Here is a 16,498-nt window from a genome sequence, read left to right as displayed (position 1 = left end):
AAATATTTGAATTGTGGATGAATTTTATCAATTTTTTTTTAAATAATTGAATTCTTTATTGCGGAATTGTATGATAATACTAGATATTGAAAATAATTGAATTTCGAATATTTTTTGAAAACAATTGAATCGTTTTAAATAATTTGATTATAACTTTTGAGAATAGTTTTTTGATTTCTAGTATATTAGCGAATTTAAAGTTGTATGTATATGAAAGTAGTATATTCTTATGATCTTATAATCTCGTTTGTGAAATTAGAATAAAAAAATAAAATAAAAAATAAAGAAAGGAAAAGAAAAGAAATAAAAAGAAAAGAGATAAAATAGTAAAAAAAATGCTGTTGATTAAAAAAATATTCGGTTCGAGATAAACCAAAAGTGAAGAAATCTCCCCCCTCGAAAAAAGAAGAAAGAAAAAACGAAAGATATGCCTCACCTGGACAAACTGACTCCGGCTTTCATCGCGTCTTCTAAATATCCTTGAAATTTGATTAGTTCTGTTCCTAATTTATCAAGTTTCTGACTCGATTCATTCAGTTGACCTTGTATACTTGTGGGATCGCCGAGAGCTGGATTTTGTTCATAGACGCCTTTCATTTTCATGAGACCGTCTCTCGCCGCCGTTTCTTGTTGTATTTTCGCATGAATCTCGTCAAGCCTCTGCTGTAATCTCTTTTTCCTTTGATTTGGAGGTAAATCACTGCAATCCTCCTTCACACCATCACCATAACCAGGTACATTATTCTAAAAAAAAGCGAAGAAAACCTTATTTTTTATATTCTTTCACTAAAAATAAATTAACATCACAAACCAACAAAAAAAAAATTCTTCACCCCATTCAATAAAAGCTCAAAAGCAAATTAAAGCATTAGGAATTTGCAAAAAAATGCTCAATTGGGTTATTTTCTAAAATATCTCGTGAAAAGCGTTAGAAATTAGCATTGGAAAAAAAAAATTCTACACTGGAAAAATGCAAAAAAGAATTCAAAAATTAATATCTTTAAGTCCAACAAAAATTTCCGGATCTGTATGAATTTATAATAAATAAAATAAAGAAAGAGAATTGTATAATTACTAAAGAATATAAAAATAATACTGTATATATAAAATAAATTTTAACTTATAATAAAATTCTAGAACTACCAACAAATCGTAAAATTTCGAAATTATCAAAAAAAAAAAAAATTAATAATAAAAATCTAATATTCCTTAAATAACTGGTAATAAAAATGAGAAAACAGACCTTTAAAGATATGCACACCTCGATCAACTTCTGTCGTTCGCATGAAACAAATCACAAAAGCGTGTCATTCAGCGGAAGTAACGAAATTTCGCTGTACATTAACAATAATGCAATATCAATTTTTAATTGCCAAAAAATCATTTTATTTCTTTTTTTTTCCTAAACTAGAAAAAGGAGAGAAAATCTCTCAATATTAATTACAAAAAACAAAATCAAAAAAACAAAAATTGAAAAATCAAAATCAAAATTAAACAATTTACAAAAATTGGAAATTGCATTTTGCAGGTGCGCTTTTTATTTATTCTTTATTTTACTCTGTTTGTTTGTTCATTTATCACACGTGGAGAAAAACATTGCTAAACAGGCAAACAAACGGATGTCCATTTATATTGTACTTACTATTTTTTTTGTTTATTTTACACGTTTGCATCCAAATTTTTTTTTATTTTTACATCCACGTTGTTGAATTGCATACAAGACACAGATCATTGGCAGAGAATTCGAATCATCCATCAAATATTAAAAGAAAAGCAGACAAAAGAAATTCAAATATTTTTTACACATAAATTTCTACGGGTTTTATTTTTCATATATTAAAATTAAAACTAAATATCAAGAATGTTGGTCACAAATTTATTTCTTTTCTTTCAATTAAAAATACTTTTTCTTTTAAATATTCATTTTATTTTGAAATTTTATTTGGTTCTTTAGAAAAATAAAAAACTTGGGACCAACAATTTTACACACAAAACATAAGAAATTATTTTTCTAGCAAAATTAAATTCAATTAAAACATTAAACGAATTAAATTTCCAAATATATTCTAATTTTTTTCAAATTTTATTTTACAATTTCAATATTTTAGACGATAAAAATTTATAAAACCTAAAATATTGAAATCTTTATACAGAGATTTATTTTTAATTTCAACTTTAATTAATTATCAAAACACAAATTTAATTAATTATTTTACGCAAGAATTCAATTATCGACAAAAATTTTAGTAAAAATCTTCAAAACAATTCAATTATTTTTTTTAAATAGTAAAATTTTTGAAAAAATTAAATTATTTTTAATAAAATCTTTGCTAAAATTCAATTATTCAAAATAAAATTTTCATAATACCTATTTATTATATTTGGAAAAAATTAATTATTTCAAACAATGTTTATAAAATTCTTATAAAGAATTCTATTACCTATTTTCAAAAATAACAATATTTTCACAAAAATTCAATTCTTTTTAAACATTTTAATAAAACTTTCAGGCAAGAATTCAATTATTTTATAAAATTTTAATAAATCCTTCGAAACAATTCAATTATTTTTTTAAATAGTAACATTTTTGTAAAAATTAAATTATTTTCAATAAAATTTCACGAAAGAATTCTATTTTTTCATAAATCGTTATAAAATTTTTCAAATGAATTCAATTATTTTTATAAATAGTAAAATTCTTCGCTACGACTTTTATAAATAATAAAATTTCTCAAAAGAATTCAATTTTTCAATACAATTTTACTTAAATTCCTCGAATGAATTTAAATTTTAATAAAATTCATTCAAGAATTTGAAAAATTATAATAAAATTTATCGAATACTTTCAATCATTTTCTTGAAAAATAAAATTATTTTCAGGAATTCAATTGTTGCTAAAAATTTTAGTAAAAATCTTCGAAGCAATTCAATTATTTTTTTAAATAATAAAATTCTTTGCAAGAATTTAATTATTTTCCAAAAAAATTTAAATAAAGAAAAAATTCAATTTTTACGAAATTTCTCGAAAGAATTCAATTATTTAAACAAATTGTAATGAAATTTTTTAAAGAAATTCAATTATTTTCAAAAATTTGAATAGAATTCTTCGAAAGAATATTTATACAGACACTTATTTTTAATTTTAATTTTAATTGTTTATCAACAAATTTATTAAATGTTTGTTTTAATTCAAAATGCTATTTTTTCATTTATTTTATTCCTTTTTTTAAAATTGACATTAAACAAGAAGCAAATAAATTAATTCTAGTAAAATTGTACAAAAATTACTAAAAGTTCATTTAGTCAATTTTTATTTCAATTATTTAGAATTAATATATTTTTTAAAAGGTTGTTTAAAAAAATTCAAAACAAATCGATTACGAATATTTCAGACTTCACAACTTTAAATTTCTTTCTCTTTGTAAAAATATGTCGAAAATTTAATGAAATCGTTAATTTTAATTTAATTAGTGCAGAATAAAAATAAAAATTAGAAATTAAATTATAAATTAGTTTTAAAAAATTATTTAAAATAAATTAAATACAAAAATGTTGAATAATTAAGTAAAAAAAGTTAATATTAACTAAAGTAATTAAAATTTTAATAATAACGATAATATAAAGGAAACTCAATCAAAATAGAAAATAATTAAAAAGTAGAAAAAATATAGATTCAAGATTAAAATCTTGATTATTAAAATAAATAAGTTAAAGTTAATAAAAAATTTGATAAATTTCAATAAAAAGATTAATAAAATAAATTATTTGTGACCTTAGATTTGTTAAAATAAATAAAATAAATAAATTGAATAAATTGAATAAATTAAATAAAACGAATTAATATAATGAATAATAAACGAAATAATAAATTATTTACAATATTAATAAAAAATTTATTTTCATGATTAAGAAAGAAATAATCACACTAAATCATTAAGTAAATTAACATAATTTTAATTTAATATGAAAAAAATTTTTAAAGTGTAAAAAAATAAATTTCGTTGCATTTGTTAGAAAAGCATTAAGGCAGCGGAGCCTGAAATAAATTATCTTCAATGCACCATTAATCTAAATACTTCCACCAATTAAATTATAGAAATAAATAAATTTAAGCAGAATATTTTTTTACAAAAAAGAAAAAAAATATTAAACAAAAATACGTGCAGTAATATTAATAATTGTGCTTTGCGTAAAAAAAAGAAAAACAGCAGCTTTTCTTTGCTTCAAAAAAAAAAAATTGATTGCTACAAAAAAATGTGTACAGAAAGAAATAGAATAAAATCTCATACCTTATTACTACTAAAAATATTGAAGATTCCAACTCTCTTTTTGATTTTGCCACCTGATACGGTGCCTTTAACCGTCAAATGATTATGTATCGGCTGCATAACAGGTTGGGATAATTGACTATTACTGTCATAATTTTTTGCCACAGAAAGATCTTCGAAGGGAAAATCGCCAGGTGGTTGAAAGCCACTTTTATAACGTTCAATCACCAAAAGCATGTCTGTCTTTTCATTGATCTCGTTAGCGGCTTTTTCTATTCCATCGAGACACTGGGCAATTATTGGAGCGACCGCACGTTCAATATCCACCGATTTCAACATGTAATTTCTCATATTTTTTATTCGCTTCTCATCGAGTTCCTAAAAAAACAAAAACGAAGAACAAATAATTTCAACCTTTCAAACTACAATAAATTTGAGGGAAAGTAGAAAATGTTTTCCTTTCACAATTTAGATATAAATTTCAGTTTTTTGTAAGTAACTTACAAAAAAAAATTAAATAGACTTACTGTAAGTCTATTTAATTTTTTTTATTTAATACCTATTTTTAATATTTAAATTTAATATTTCTTTTTGTTTATCTACTATTTTTATTACTATTTCTAATATTATTTCTAATAAATTAGTACCTAACGTAAAATTAATTTTAAAATAAATTTAATTTAATTTAAAATTTAATTTATTTTACAATATTAAAAGTTTAACAAACTATTTAAAATTACGAAACTAAATAAAAATTTAAATTCAATTTGAATTACATTTAATATCTGTCTCGAGTTTATTAAATTATTTAATATGATAAACACCTGTAAATGATGGAACACTTCCGGCATTGAAGTGTAATAATGCAGAGTTTGCATTTCATTCGTCTTCTGCAATTGATTTGCGTACTCCGTTTTCGCTTCTTCACTCTGCTGTGTTTTTAATGTCATGTTCATTCTCTGCTTTTCCACCTGAATAAACAAAATACATTTTTTATAAGAACAAAATTTTCTAATCTTCTCAAAAAAAAAAATAATTCCCTAATTTTTCCTCTCGCTCGTAATTTTGCAAAATAGGTATTTTTAAAAATTCTAATATAATATAATTCTTCCCTAGAATTCAATTATTTTTATAAATAAGAACATTTTAGAAAATAAATTTTTGAATAATTTTATAATCGAAAATAAAAAATTTTACTTATTAAGTAAATAATTAATTATTATTAATTATTCGGAAGAATTCAATTATTTTTATAAATAATAACATTATTTGGAAGAATTCAATTATTTTTATAAATGCTAAAATTCTTCGCAGGAATTCAATTATTTACAATTACAATAAAATTTTAATAAAATTTCAGGCAAGAATTCAATTATTTTATAAAATTTTAACAAATCCTTAGAAAAAATTCAATTATTTTTTAAAATAGTAATATCTTTGCAAAAATTCAATTATTTTCAATAAACTTTCACGAAAAAATTCAATTTTTTTCTTAATTCGTTACAAAAATTTGTCATAATAATTCAAAATCTATTATTTTCATAATTCTCTATAAAATTTTTCAAATAAATTCAATCATTTTTATAAATAGTAAAATTATTTGCAAAAATTCAGTTTATTTTTATAAACAATAAAATTATTTTCAGAATTTCAATTATTGACAAAAATTTTAGTAAAAATCTTCGAAGCAATTCAATGATTTTTATTAAATAATAAAATTCTTTGCAAGAATTCAATTATTTTTAAAACAATTTAAATAAAGAAAAAAATTCAATTTTAACGAAATTTCTCGAAAGAATTCAATGATTTAAGAAAATTGTAATGAAAATCTTCAAAAAACTTCAATTATTTTCAAAATTTTCAAAATTTTTAATAAAATTGCTTTAAAAAATATATTATTTTCAAAAATTCAGATAAAATTCACGAAGTTGAAGTCCACAACGTTTATCAACGAAAAAAATTTATTTAATACTTTCAAGTATTATTTTTAATTTAATATTTAATTGTAAATTAATTATTATCAAAATATAAGCATCAATATTTTTTTTTCTAAATATTTTTGTGTCAATATTGCTGCGCATTTTTAATTAATTTACTAAGTAAACAATTTTTTTCGTTGATCAACGTTGTGGACTTCAACTTGGTTAAAATTCTTCGAAACAATTCAATAATTTTCATAAATTGTAAAATTCTCCGCAAGAATTTAATTATTTTGATAAATTAGAAAATTCTTCGCAAGAATTAAAATATTTCCATACATAATAAAATTCTTCAAAGGAATTCAATTATTTTCATAAATAATAAAATTTGGCAGAGAAATTCAATTATTTTCAAAGCAATTTTAATAAAATTTCTCGAAAGAATACAATTATTTTTTAAAATATTATTTAAATTCAATTATTTTCAACAATTCTGATAAAATTCTTCGAAACAATTCAATTATTTTCATAAATTTTAAAATTCTTGGTAAGAATTCGATTATTTTTGTAAATAATAAAATTTATTCTTCTGACAAATTCAATTATTTTCCATACAATTTTAATAAAATTTCTCTAACAGGTTCAATTATTTTAAAAAATTGTAATAAAATTTTCTGAGAAGAATTTAATTATTTTCTAAAAATTTTCATAAAATTCAATTATTTAATTGTTTAACCTCAATTATTAAGAAACACGATTATTTTAAAAACTTGAAATAAATTGATCATAAAATTCAACAACTTTCAAAATTTTCAATTAACATTATTAAAGAAACTCCAATATTCAAAAAAAAAAAAATTAAAGAAATTCTTCAAAAGATTTTAATTAGGATTTTCAAAAATTTTAATAAAATTCTTTTCGAAAATTCAATTATTTTCAAAAAATTTTATTTAATTTCTTTTCAAGAATTCAATTGTTTTAATAAATAATAAAATTCTTCGAAGGAATTCAACCAATTTCAATCTTTTTGATTAAACATTCTTTGTAAGTATTCAATTATTTTTATAAATAATAAAATTCTTCGAAGGAATTTAAACAATTTATTTATTTTAAATCAAGATATTTTATATTGAGATATATTTATTAAAGTTCGAAGGAATGAAATACTTGATTAAAAATATATGTAAATATTTTTTCTTTTCGAAATTAACTTGGGAGTATGGGTAAAAATTTACCTCAGCCCTGGAGAGATTGAAATCAGCGTCAGCCCTTTGATAATTTTCAAGGGCTCGCTCTGCCTCGCGAAAAGCTTTCTCATAGGCTTTTCTTGCCCGCTCCAAATTTCCAATTTGGCCAGCCAAACTTGCTCGGAGTCTGATGCCTTCCTGCAGATGCTTCTTTCTATCCTCCTTGAATTCTTTGACGAGAATATTTAATTCTCGTAATACTGTTTCCTGCAGATTCTCTGCAATCACCTCCCTCTGTCCAGCCTGATCGTTAACTTCATTTAATTCTTTTCTAAACGCTCGACACGGACTATACCTGAAAAAAGGAAACTTCAGTTAATTTTCATTACTAGAAAATATTAATGATAATAATTATTTGTTTTGCCGTTGGGCTTTTTTCAAATAAAGAAAAAACTACTATGAATAAAAATAATAATAATTAATAATATAATATTAAATAAAATAAATAAATAAATAATAAAATAAATAGATAATAAAATAAATAAATAATATAATAAATAAATAATAAAATAAATAAAAATAATAAAAATAATAATAAAAGAATAATAAAAGAATAATAAAAGAATAAGAAAATATTTTTTTATTTCAGTTTTAAAAATCCAAAATACAATGTTTTTGGATAAAAAAAATTTCAATAAGAAAAATATAATTCTTGTGAAAACAAAATCTCTCTCAAAGGAATAAAAATGATTTCCCTTTGAGATTCTAATTTTACCTCTTGAATTATGATTCGAAAAGGCAAAAATTGAGGGGAAGAAAACTAATTCTGAAAATTCGATTGCAGTCTTTAAAGGCAGATGAAGATTGACGAAAATGATTAATGAGTTCATATATTATGTTCAAGTGCGCTACTGAATTTACGAAGCCTCCTACGCACTTTAAAAGAGTTGAACTTCTGTTTTCAATCATACACACAAGATCCATTAGAAGAAAAATAGCTTCTGCTTTAAAAGGATATTTTATCTTCCCCCCTTCTTTTTTTTTGCTAATAAACAAAGAAGAAAAATTTTCCAAGAAATACCGAAAGTTTAAAAAACAAAATACTCACTGATAATCTTCTTCCTCTTTCTTCTTCGGCTGATAAGTTTTCACTAAACGTCTGTAAAAAAACAAAGAATAATAAAATAATTACATTATTCATAAATTGACAAAAAATAAAATTTAAATAACAATTTTTGCTAATAGTTTTTTTCTATCACAAAAAAATAAAATTTATTTAAATAATAAATATTTTTGAAATACCTAATAATTTAATAATAAAATTATTTTATATTAAATTTTATATAAATAAAATTATTATTATTATTACATAATAATCGAAATAAATTTGTTTACTCGGAAACTGAAATTAATTACAATAATAATTTAAATATGAAAAAAAAACCTGAGATTATTATCCACAAGGAAGCTGATAAGACAATTTTCAAGTTGGACGAGTTTACAAACATAAAAACAAGAATCAATTCAATATTTTTCCTTTTTTTCTTTCTTAATGCGAAGGAGAAAAAATTTTCACTCAATATTATGTATATGAAATGTTTTGCGAATAAGTGGAAAATAGGAAGTTTAAAATATATTTGCTCACGCTCGTGAAAACGAATACATAACAAATTAGCGATGAAAGTAGAGTGATCATATATTTACGTAATACAAATCCAGGCCAACACCTGGTTTTCTTATACGTATATAATATATTTAAGAGAAAGAAAGAAAGAGAGAGAAATGCTAATCTCAATTTTTTTTCGATTTACTTTTTTATAATCAAAAACAAGATTTCGAAATTCAGATTTCTTTTTTTGTCAAATAAATTATATTCCGCATTGCTTTCTAATTATTTATTCAATTCTATTTTGTTCGAATGAGAAATGGCAAATTTTACCTCAAAAAAAAAAAAAAAAAAAAATCGGAAAAAATTTAAAAAAAAAAAGATTTTAAAGAGAATTTGAAATCGAAATACGAAAAGCACAATAAAAATATCGTTTATAAAATTATTAGAAAATACAGACTTCGCACTCGATAATTAATTTTAAAAGACTAGCAAAAAGTAGCTTTCAAACTAAAAAAGTAGCTATCGAAAAAATAAATTTGACGACCAAAAAAATTCGTTTTAGAAACTTTAACAAAACTGCCGAAAATAATATTTTACTTTTCCGATTTTTTCTTAATTTTCATAAAAAATAATTACTTCTTTCTTATCCTGCTAATAAATTGAATTCTTGCAACGAATTTTATTATTCATGAAAGAATTTAAATATTTAGAAAAATAATTTAATTCTTGCGAAGCATTTTATAAAAATTTTGAAATAATTGATTTTTTTTGACTAATTTTATGAAAATTCTAATTTAAATAATTGAATTTCTGAGAAATTTTTATTATTATTTTTAATATCATGAAAGGAATTGAATTCTCACGAAGACTTTTACAACAAATTTTTTAAATAATTAAATTCTGTTTGGAAAATTTATGAAAATATTTTATATTCAAAATCATTGAATTGTGAAAAGTTTTTTAAAGAAAAACTAAATTTTACAAAGAAATTTATTACAATTTTTGCAAATAATTGAATGCCTGTGTGGCATTTTATTAAATTTTTTTGCAAATTATTAAATTCCAAAGAAGCATTTTATTATTTATGAAAATAATTGAATTCTTGCGAATGATTTTATTAGAATTTTTTAAATAATTGAATTTTCGGAAATAATTTTGTTATTTATCTTTAATAATTGAATTCTTACGAAGAATTATTTATGTAAATAATTGAATTCTTGAGAAAAATTTCATCGCAGTATTTCAATTATTTTTAAAACAATTTTACAGAAATTGCTCAAAAAATGTCATTACTCTCAAAAATTTAATTTCAATTCTTAAAAAAAATTAATAATTTAAAGAAAAATTTTTTTTTAGTTCTATGTAAGAATTCAATTATTTACAAAAATATTAGTATTTTTCACAGGAATTCAATTATTTTCAAATATTTTTAAAAAATTGTTTGAAAGAAATCAATTATTTTAAATACAATTTTAATTAAATTTTTTTTGAAATAATTCAATTATTCTTTTAAATTTTAATAAAATTCTTTCCAAAAAATTCAATTAGATACATAAATAATTCTTCGAACGAATTCAATTATGTCGGTAAATAACAAAATTATTCCCGAAAATTAAATTATTTTTAGGCATTTTAAAAAAATTCGTTGCAAAATTCAATTATTTTCATAAATAAAAATATTCATCACTAGAATTCAATTATTTTTAAAAGTAATAATTTTCTTCTTGAAAATTCAATTATTTCAAAAATTCTAATAAAATCGTTCGCAAGAATTCAATTATTTTCAAAAATAACAAAATTTTTCACGGAAATTCAATTATTTTTAAAAGTAATAATTTTCCTCTTGGAAATTTAATTATTTCAAAAATTCTAATAAAATCGTTTGCAAGAATTCAATTATTTTGAAAAATAACAAAATGTTTCACAGAAATTCAATTCTTTTTAAACATTTTAATAAAATTTTTGAAAACTATTAAATTATTTTCATAAATCGTAAAATTCTTCTCAGGGATTCAATTATTTTTGAAAATTTTAATAAAATTCTTAGTAACTATTCAATTATTTTCATAAATAATAAAATTCATTGCAGGATTTCAATTATTTTTATAAAATCAATTATTTAAAAAAATGATTTTTTAAAATTCTTTGGAAGAATTCAATTATTTTTAAAAATATTAGAATTTTTCACAGAAATCCAATTATTTTCAAATATTTTAATAAAATTCTTCGAAAGAAATCAATTATTTTAAATAGAATTTGAATTGAATTTTTTATAAATAATTCAATTATTCATTTAGATTTTAATAAATTTTATTATTTATGACAATAATTGAATTATTGCGATAAATTTTATTTAAAAATTTAAAAAGAATTGAGTTTGTGTAAAAAAATATGTTATTTTTGAAAATAGTTGAATTGTTTTTAAGAATTTTATAAAAACTGTTTAAAATAATTAATTTTTTCGAAATATAATAAATAGGTATTCTGAAAATTTAATTTTCAATAATTGAATTCTTGTGGAAAACTTTATTTGTGATAGTAATTGAATTTTTCCATTAATTAATTTAAAAATTGATTTAATAATTGAATTTTGGATGAATTTTATCAATTTTTTTTTTTAAATAATTGAATTCTTAGGCGAAATTTTATGAAAATACTAGATATTGAAATTAATTGAATTTCGAATATTTTTTGAAAATAATTGAATCGTTTTAAAGAATTTGATTATAATTTTTGAGAATAATTTTTTGATTTCTAATATTAGCAAATTTAAAGTAGTGGAAATTCTAAAAAAAAAAAAAAAACAGAAATAGTAGCTTTTTGTAGCTGAAATCTAAAAAAAGTAACCAAATAAAGGAATAAAATGTTTTTTTGGTGAAATCACGATTGGTGTTTTTCCGTGTTTTCTAGGAATAAACTTTTAAACACAATTTGCGTCATTTGGAGAAAATATGACACCATCGAATGATGCTTTAACAAACCGGCACGTAGGCGCATAGACGTGCTTATTTGGTAAGCGAGATTTAACATAGTTTAGGAGCGGTTTCGTCTACTGGAAACATTGTTGCTTTAACGTGATAAAGAAAATAGACAAAAAAAAAACGATTGAGGAAACGTGAGAAATAAATCAAAAATTAAACTTGAACTGATATTGGAAAAAGAGTTTTTTTTTGCTAAAAAAGATACAAAAAAAACTAATTGAGAAACCTCTCATATGCGACGATGATGATAGTTTTAACACTTGTGAAAATGTTGTCGTTACAAGAAATTAGAAAACAGCTGTGTTTCTTTCGCGTATGTAAACTAAGGGTCAATGACAAGCAGTCGTCAACGTTAATTTACACAGGAATTTTTATGAATCAATTTCAGACATGAAATACATTCTTATATTTATTAGCACTAATTTCTATTTTCAAAATTTATTTTTCAAATTTCAATCAGAAATTTGGAAATTAAGACGCAGGAAATAATTTTTTTTCAATTTCAAAAGTTTGAAAAAGTTGATAAAATTTTTTTTGAAAATTGAAATTGAAAATCAAAAAAGAAAAATTTTTTTTGAAGCAAAAAGAATTTTATTTTTTAAAAGGCAGAAAAAATCTAAAGAAAAGAATTCAGAGAGAGTGAAACAATTCTCCAGAGTTGCGTTACATATTTTTTTTTTTCAGTGAAGAATTTCGAAAATATTCCCGAGTGGCGCTTCTATTTTTGACGTATACGAAAAGCGTGCGTAAGAAATTGCAACGCATTAAGATGAAAGACACACGTCGCATAATTTATGTCTTGTAGAATAAACGTGAGGGACATGAGGAGAGAATTGAAATGATACTCGTGAAGCTTACGCAAATTAATTAAATAAGTATATACCGGGAGTAAGAAAAACTCTCTCTCTCTCTCTCGAGATACACAAAAAATTACTTTTTGATCGAGAAAATATTCTATTCTTAAAAAAAAAAAAAAAACAGGAATTCAAATTCGAAATTTGAAAAAATTTCCAAATTCCTCAAAATTTTAACTGAACTTCTAACTAAATTTATTATTTGCCGCTGAGTAATAATGAAAACGTCATAGATAAATTATCTACAAAAAAGTAAATTAAAAAATTCTACAATAAAATTGAGACAAAATTCAACTTTCGAATGTTGTCAATAAAGATTTTCAATGTCTTGCCGAAGGAAAGAGGGAATAAAAAAAAGAAAGAGAAAGAGAGAAATAAATAACGAAAACAAATGAAATGCACCACAGTGGAGGGCATTCACGAGACAAACAAGGGGACCTTTAATACAATATTACCGGCTTGAAAGTCCCTGAACTCATGAGATGCGTGAGATACAAACTTCTCTGGTTCGCGACATAATTTGAAAGGTCGACAAGCAACTCTGGACAATTTTTTTCTTCATATTCCGCTCAAAGAAAGCTACTCTCTGAACAATTTTTTTCTTCATATTCCGCTCAAAGAAAGACAGAACAGAAGAAGGATTTTCTTTTAATCGCACAGTGAGTGAATAATTTCGTGTGCGAAAACCTTGAAATTAAACAACTCGTGAAATCCATGGAATTAATCATTCAAAAATTCTCTTCCATTTCGACGATGAAAAATAAACACTCCAAATTTGATTCTTCATTTTTGATGAAAATTTTTCCACAAACAGACTTCGCACTCGATAATTAATTTAAAAAAAGTAGCTTTCAAACTAAAAAAAATTGAATGTCTGTGGCATTTTATTAAATTTTTTGAAAATTATTGAATTTCTAAAAAGCAATTTATCATTTATTAAAATAATTAAATTCTTGCGAAAAATTTTATTAGAAAATTTTAAAATAATTTAATTTCCAAGAAGAAATTTATGACTTTTAAAAATAATTGAATTCTTCTGATGAATATTATTATTTATGAAAATAATTGAATTTTGCAAAGAATTTTATTTAAAATGCCTCAAAAGAATTGAATTTGCGGGAATAATTTTGTTATTCATCTTTAATAATTGAATTCTTTCGAAGAACTATTTATGTAAATAATTGAATTCTTCGGAAAAATTTAATTAAAATCTAAAAGAATAATTTACATAATTATTTTTAAAAAATTTAATTAAAATTGTATTTAAAGTAATTGACTAATCATCATATTTTAGGGGCCGTCCATAAACCACGTAGCCCCATTTTTTGGGAATTTTGACCCCCCCCCCTCCCCCCATGTAGTACGCTATTACATGTATTAGCGCCATTTTTTCCTCTTGTCGTAGTCAATTGCGTGACCCCCCCCCCTCCCCCTCAAGAGGCTACGTGGTTTATGGATGGCCCCTTATTCAATTCTCAATCAATTCTTATTATAAAGTTATACAAGAATTCAATTATTTCAACACAAAAATAAATAATTTATTGAATAATTGAATATTTCTTAAATTTTAATTCTCATAAAGGACTTTATCAATATTTTTTAAAATAATTGCATTTTTACGAAGAATTGCATTAAAATTTTTGATAATAATTGATATCATTCAAAAAATGTAATTTAAAATGAATTGAAAATAATTATTACACTCTAAGAAAACAATTATATCAAATTTTTTTAATAATTGAATTTTTTCGAAGAAATTTAATAAAATTTTCAAAAACAATTGCGTTTTCAGCGAAAGTAATTTAAAATTATCTTAAAAATAATCTGAAATCCTGCGTTGAGTTTTATTATTTATGAAACTAATTGAATTTTTGTCACCGAACTTTAATAAAGTTTTTAAAATAATTGCATTCTTGAGAAGAATTTTAAAAAAATCATTTAAAAGAAATTATTTTTTTCAAAAAATTTTATGAAAATTGTGTTTCATGAAAATAATTGAATAGTTGCGAAAAATGTTATTAAAATATTTAAAAAGAATTGAATTTTTGTGAAAAATTTTGTTATTTTTTTAAAATAATTGAATTTCCAAGAAGAAATTTATTACTTTTAAAAATAATTGAATTCGTTTGAAAAATTTTATAGAGAATTAAGTAATTAATAGATTTTGAATTCTTTTGAAAAATTTTTGTAATGAATTAAGAAAAAAATTGAATTCTGTCGTGAAATTTTATTGAAAATAATTAAATTCTTGTGATGAATATTGTTATTTATAAAAATAATTGAATTTTGCAAAGAATTTTATTAAAATACCTCAAAATAATTGAATTTTCAGAAATAATTTTGTTATTTATCGACATAATTGGATTCTTTCGAAGAATTATTTATGTAACTAATTGAATTTTTTGGGAAGATTTTTATTATGAAAATAATTGGATTCCTTTGAAAAATTCTAATATTTTTATAAATAATTGAATTCTTACAAAGAATTAAAAAAAACATATTTTTAAATAATTGATTTTTTCAAGGAATTGAAATTAAATTTTTAAGAATAATTTAATTTTTCGATTAATTAATTTAAAATAGTACTAAAAATAATTGAAATTGTTCGATGAGTTTTATTATTTATGGAAATAATTGAATTGTTGCTTAGAATTTTATCAAAAATTTTTCTAAAAAATTGAATTTTTATGAAAAATGTTATTAATAGTGAAAGTAATAGAATTATTGTGAAGAATTGTATAAAAATTTTGTTAAATAATTGTTTTTTTCGTAATTTTTCTGAAATGATATTCTAAATTAATTGAATTCCCGTGGAAATTTTATTATTTATGAAAATAATCGAATTTTAGATGAATTCTTGTGAAAAACTTTATTTGTGAAAATAATTGAATTTCTTGATTAATTAATTTAAAATAGTATTAAAACTAATTGAAATTCTTCGATGAGTTTGATTATTTATGAAAAGGATTGAATTCTTGCTTAGAATTTTATCAAAAATTTATTTTAAAAATGGAATTTCAATGATGAAACTTAGTTGATGAGTTTGATTATTTATGAAAATGATTGAATTCTTGCTTAGAAAGAATTTTATCAAAAATTTATTTAAAAAATGGAATTTCAATGATAAGTGTTATCATTAGTGAAAGTAATTGAATTGTTGTAAAGAATTGTATAAAAATTTTGTTAAGTAATTGATTTTTTCGAAATTTTTTTGAAAATCCTATTCTAAATTAATTGAATTCCTGTGGAAATTTTATTATTTATGAAAATAATTGAATTTTATCAATTTTTTGAAAATAATTGAATCGTTTTAAAGAATTTGATTACAATTTTTTCGAATAGTTTTTTTATTTCTAGTATTAGCGAATTTAAAGTAGTTGAAATTCTAAAAAAAAACAGAAATAGTAGCTTTTAGTGGCTAAAATCTAAAAAAGTACCCAAATAGTAGAGTAACGTAAAAAAGTAGTAAATAGTAGGTTTTAGTAGATGAGTGCGAAGCCTGCACTAAATTAAAATTCGAATTCTTCTTTTCGAAATTTGATGACACTCTCTGAAGAAAGCAGCAAATAAAGGGAATTTCAGTTTATTCCACAGATTTTAGAAAATCATTTTTCATTACCTGAAATCAAACAAATTTTATTGAATACTCGAAAGTAATCGACTTGAACGTTAAATATTTT

The 16,498-nt window shown here is 21.5% G+C and overlaps 1 protein-coding gene across 4 annotated transcripts in view; it reads right to left on the bottom strand.

The window, feature by feature from the left end:
• Positions 1-16,498, bottom strand: part of LOC122507994 (formin-binding protein 1-like) — a 56,804-nt gene that overhangs the window by 8,798 nt on the left and 31,508 nt on the right. For 2 of the 4 annotated variants that reach the window (XM_043621047.1, XM_043621049.1), the window contains exons 3-8: positions 8,483-8,533; positions 7,423-7,729; positions 5,093-5,239; positions 4,290-4,646; positions 1,244-1,273; positions 437-744 (exon numbers count right to left, since the gene is read on the bottom strand). In XM_043621047.1, the coding sequence (XP_043476982.1) occupies positions 437-744; positions 1,244-1,273; positions 4,290-4,646; positions 5,093-5,239; positions 7,423-7,729; positions 8,483-8,533 (1,200 nt within the window). The remainder of the gene's footprint in view (positions 1-436; positions 745-1,243; positions 1,274-4,289; positions 4,647-5,092; positions 5,240-7,422; positions 7,730-8,482; positions 8,534-16,498) is intronic. The other 2 variants (XM_043621048.1, XM_043621050.1) reach the window with 2 other exon arrangements.

The sequence above is a fragment of the Leptopilina heterotoma genome, unplaced genomic scaffold (genome assembly GCF_015476425.1).
Source record: "Leptopilina heterotoma isolate Lh14 unplaced genomic scaffold, ASM1547642v1 Lhet_52, whole genome shotgun sequence".
Lineage (NCBI taxonomy): Eukaryota > Metazoa > Arthropoda > Insecta > Hymenoptera > Figitidae > Leptopilina > Leptopilina heterotoma.
This window is presented reverse-complemented; position numbering and strand designations above follow the sequence as displayed.